This window comes from Heptranchias perlo, chromosome 3 (genome assembly GCF_035084215.1).
Source record: "Heptranchias perlo isolate sHepPer1 chromosome 3, sHepPer1.hap1, whole genome shotgun sequence".
NCBI lineage: Eukaryota > Metazoa > Chordata > Chondrichthyes > Hexanchiformes > Hexanchidae > Heptranchias > Heptranchias perlo.
The window spans coordinates 1,351,624-1,357,623 of record NC_090327.1 but is presented as its reverse complement, the minus strand read 5'-3'; the positions used below and the strand labels follow the sequence as shown (position 1 = coordinate 1,357,623).

Sequence of the window (6,000 nt, the reverse complement as noted above, 5' to 3'; positions counted from 1 at the left end):
CTCTCACACTCATACACTCACATACACACTCATACACTCATATACACACTCTCACACACTCCTGCACTCGCATACACACTCATACACTCATATACACACTCTCACACACTCATGCACACTCACACACTCATATACACACTCTCGCACACTCATACACTCATGTACACACTCTCGCACACTCATACACACTCTCACACACTCATACACTCACATACACACACACTCATACACACTTGCACACTCTCATACACACTCTCGCACACTCACATACACACTCTCTCACACTAATGCACTCACATACACACTCTCGCACACTCATACACACTCTCGCACACTCATACACACTCTCGCACACTCATACTCTCGCACACTCATACACACTCTCGCACACTCACATACACACTCACACACACTCATACACACACAAACACACTGATACACTCACATACACACTCACACACTCATACACTCATACACACTCTCTCACACTCATACACTCACATACACACTCTCACACACTCATACACACTCACACTCATACACTCACATACACACTCACTCACACACTCACATACACACTCTCACACACTCATACACTCACATACACACTATTGCACACTCACACACTCTTGCACACTCATACACACTCTCACACTCATACACTCACATACACACTCTTGCACACTCACGTACACACGCTCATATACACTCACACTCATACACTCACATACACACTCTTGCACACTCATACACACTCTCACACACTCATACATACACTCACATACACACACACACTCACACATTCATACACTCACATACACACACTCATACACACACATAAACACACTCATACACTCATATACACACACTCATGCTCACTTACACACACTCATACACTCATATACACACTCTCACACTCACATACACACTTGCACACTCATACACACTCTCACACACTCATACACATACTCATACATACTCACACTCGCACATACACACAAACACTCTCATACTCACACTCACACTCATACACTCACACACTCACACATTCATACACTCACATACACACACTCACACATTCATACACTCATACACTCACACACACACTCACACACATAAACACACTCATACACTCATGTACACACACTCATGCTCACATACACACACTCATACACACTCTCACACACTCATACACTCACATACACACACTCATACACACTTTCTCACACTCATACACTCACATACACACTCACACACACACACACTCTCACACACTCATACACTCACATACACACTCTCACACACTCATACACTCACATACACACTCACACACTCATACACTCATACACACTCTCACACACTCATACACTCACATACACACACTCATACACTCACATACACACACACTCATACACTCACATACACACTCTCATACACACTCTCATACACACTCACACACTCATATACACACTCTCACACACTCATACACTCACATACACACTCATATACACACTCTCACACAGTCACATACACACTCATACACACTCATACACTCATATACACACTCACACTCATACACTCACATACACACACTCATACACTCACATACACACTCACACACTCATACACTCACATGCACACACACACACATACACACTCTCGCGCGCACACACAGTCACATACACACTCTTGCACACTCACATACACACTCACACACTCATACACACTCTTGCACACTCACATACACACTCTTGCACACTCACATACACACTCTTGCACACACACTCTTGCACACACACTCTTGCACACACACTCTTGCACACACACTCTTGCACACTCATACACACTCTCACACTCATACACTCACATACACACTCTTGCACACTCACATACACACGCTCACATACACTCACACTCATACACTCACATACACACTCTTGCACACTCACACACACTCTCACACACTCATACATACACTCACATACACACACACACTCACACATTCATACACACACATAAACACACTCATACACTCATATACACACTCTCACACTCACATACACACTTGCACACTCATACACACTCATACACACTCACACACTCATACACATACTCATACATACTCACACTCGCACATACACACAAACACTCTCATACTCACACTCATACACTCACACACTCACACACTCACACATTCATACACTCATACACTCACACACACACTCACACACATAAACACACTCATACACTCATATACACACACTCATGCTCACATACACACACTCATACACACTCATACACACTCATACACACTCATACACACTCTCACACACTCTCACACACTCTCACACTCACATACACACACTCATACACACACTCTCATAAACTCACACACACACTCATAAACTCACACACACACTCATAAACTCACACACACTCACTGAAACTCACACACTACACTCCCAGCACGAGTTACGGGACAGTGTCCGAGGATGGTTTTTGCTTCCTCCCTCCCCAGCCTGGGGACACTGCGGCCGGATGTGGTGCCCCCACTAGCTGAGCGCGGTTACCTCGGTTTATACCATGAGGTGGTGTGACCGGGCAGTGTACTCGGCACTGGCTTTGATCCATAGACCGGTTGTGTGGGGAATTAAATGAGAAGCTGCAGTGTGACGGTCGATGGGGGCCATATGTTTATTTTTCAGGTGAGTCCGAAGGAGCTGAAGGATGCCCTTCGCAGACAGTGGTCTCAGCTGTCTGATAAAAAGAGGCTGAAGTGGATCAGCAAAGCCCTGGAGCTGCAGAAAGACTACGAGGTAAGGATGGCATTTAGACAGGAAAGAGATCACTGTTAAACAGGCTGCACTGGGCACTGCGATCAAACAGCAACGTAACCTGTAGTGCCCGGCACTGCGATCAAACAGCAACGTAACCTGCAGTGCCCGGCACTGCGATCAAACAGCAACGTAACCTGTAGTGCCCGGCACTGCGATCAAACAGCAACGTAACCTGTAGTGCCCGGCACTGTGATCAAACAGAAACGTAACCTGTAGTGCCCGGCACTGCGATCAAACAGCAACGTAACCTGTAGTGCCCGGCACTGCGATCAAACAGCAACGTAAGCCATTAGTACTGAGGGAATGCGGCACCGCCAGGGTTTCTGTCTTTCTGATAAGACATTAAACCAAGGCCCCCTCTGCCCTCTCAGGTGGATGTAAAAGTTCCCATGGCCACTATTCGAAGAGGAGAAGGGGAGTTCTCCCCGGTGTCCTGGGCCAATATTTATCCTCAACCAATGTCACTAAAACAGATTATCTGGTCATTATCACATTGCTGTTTGTGGGATCTTGCTGTGCACAAATTGGCTGCCGTGTTTCCTACATTACAACAGTGACTACACTTCAAAAATACTTCATTGCCTGTAAAGCGCTTTGGGACGTCCTGAGGTTGTGAAAGGCGCTATAGAAATGCAAACTTCTTTCATTTAGGATTTAAAAACTGAGACGCAGTTTGCGAGATGGGTAATGAATTTGGAATTGTTTTTCCAGGCAACGATGAGAGTTTATGTAGAGGCTCACCCAGATTTCAACTTCGACGAGCCCGTCAAATCCGTTCTGACCAAAGCCGAGCGGCAGTTGAAAGATAAATTCGACGGGCGGCCGACGAAACCACCCCCGTGAGTCCTTAATGTTTGATTTTCTTAAAACAGGGTGGTGGGGGGTGCAGGTTGGTGCTAATTTTCTCCATTGGGCACTGGCCTTTGCCGTGGAACAGATATCCACGGGGACTGCCCACCTCCTGGCACCTCGCACAAGTGGTCACTCTTTCATGGTTCAGCCCAGACAATGAGGGTTGGTGTGCTATTCGACCACGGCAGCCATCACGGTCAAGCCAGATTTTGCTCTCACTTGGCCTCCACCTCCAGCAGGACTCATCAGATGGCGATTCGGAACAGGGAGCAGACCTGATTTGTCTTTTTATTCTCCCTTCCTCATAGAGAGGAGCTGAGCCTAAGTATCAAGCTGGCCGAGATCGGTCGGCTCAGTGCAGATCTTTCATTTGGCCTGTGTGGCAGGGACACTCTGCACTGATTAGTTCCATTAGTTACAGACCGACACCCAGTGCAGTGAATCCAGATTCGGTTACAGGGTTAGATACAGATTAAAACTCCTCGACACTGTCCCATCAAACATTCCCAGGGCAGGTACAGCACGGGTTAGATACAGAGTAAAGCTCCCTCTACACTGTCCCATCAAACACTCCCAGGGCAGGTACAGCACGGGTTAGATACAGAGTAAAGCTCCCTCTACACCGTCCCATCAAACACTCCCAGGGCAGGTACAGGGTTAGATACAGAGTAAACATAGAAACATTGAAAATAGGAGCAAGAGTAGGCCATTCGGCCCTGCTCCGCCATTCAAAATGATCATGGCTGATCGTCTAACTCAGTACCCTGTTCCCGCTTTTTCCCCATATCCCTTGATCCCTTTAGCATTAAGAAATATATCGATCTCCTTCTTGAATACATTTAATGACTTGGCCTCCACTGCCTTCTGTGGTAGAGAATTCCACAGGTTCACCACCCTCTGAGGGAAGAAATTTCTCCTCATCTCGGTTCTAAATGGCATTCCCCGTATCCTGAGACTGTGACCCCTGGTTCTGGACTCCCCAGCCATTGGGAACATCCTCCCTGCATCTAGTCTGTCTAGTCCTGTTAGAATTTTATATGTTTCGATGAGATCACTTCTCATTCTTCTAAACTCTAGTGAATATAGGCCTAGTCGACCCAATCTCTCTTCATACGTCAGTCCTGCCACCCCAGGAATCAGTCTGGTAAACCTTCGTTGCACTCCCTCCATGGCAAGGACATCCTTCCTCAGATAAGGAGACCAAAACTGCACACAATACTCCAGGTGTGGTCTCACCAAGGCCCTGTATAACTGCAGTAAGACATCCCTGCTCCTGTACTCCAATCCTCTTGCAATGAACGCCAACATACCATTCGCCTTCCTAACTGCTTGCTGCACCTGAATGCTCGCTTTCAGCGACTGGTGTACAAGGACACCCAGGTCTCGTTGCACCTCCCCTTTTCCCAATCTATCACCATTCAGATAATAATCTGCCTTTCTGTTTTTACAACCAAAGTGGATAACCTCACATTTATCCACGTTATACTGCATCTGCCATGTTCTTGCCCACTCACCCAACTTGTCTAAATCACATTGGAGCCTCTTTGCATCCTCCTCACAGCTCACATTCCACCCCAGCTTTGTGTCATCTGCAAACTTGGAAATGTTACATTTAGTTCCTCATCCAAATCATTGATATATATTGTGAATAGCTGGGGCCCAAGCACTGATCCCTGTGGTACCCCACTAGTCACTGCCTGCCACCCGGAAAAAGACCCGTTTATTCCTACTCTCTGTTTCCTGTCTGTCAACCAATTCTCAATCCATGCCAGTGTATTCCCCCCAATCCCATGTGCTTTAATTTTGCACACTAACCTCTTGTGTGGGACCTTATCAAAACTTTCTGAAAATCCAAATACACCACATCCACTGGTTCTCCCCTATCTATTCTACTAGTTACATCCTCAAAAACCTCCAGTAGATTTGTTAAGCATGATTTCCCTTTCATAAACCCATGCTGACTTTGTCCAATCCCGTTAATGCCCTCCAAGTGTTCTGTTATCACATCTTTTATAATAGACTCGAGCATTTTCCCCACTACTGATGTTAGGCTAACTGGTCTGTAATTCCCTGTTTTTTCTCTCCCTTTTTTAAATAGTTGGGTTACATTTGCCACCCTCCAATCTGTAGGAACTGTTCCAGAGTCTATAGAATTTTGGAAGATGATCACCAATGCATCCACTATTTCCAGGGCCACTTCCTTTAGTATTTTGGGATGTAGATTATCAGGCCCTGGGGATTTGTCAGCCTTTAGCCCCATTAATTTCCCTCGCATTTTTTTTTTACTAATACTGGTTTCCTTCAGTTCCTC

At 46.1% G+C, this 6,000-nt stretch overlaps 1 protein-coding gene across 1 annotated transcript in view; it reads left to right on the top strand.

Moving 5' to 3' along the window:
- ubtfl (upstream binding transcription factor, like) overlaps positions 1–6,000 on the top strand; it is a 105,862-nt gene that overhangs the window by 38,772 nt on the left and 61,090 nt on the right. Inside the window, 2 exon segments of the mRNA XM_067977515.1 lie at positions 2,706–2,816; positions 3,549–3,676. Coding sequence (XP_067833616.1) covers positions 2,706–2,816; positions 3,549–3,676 — 239 coding nt within the window.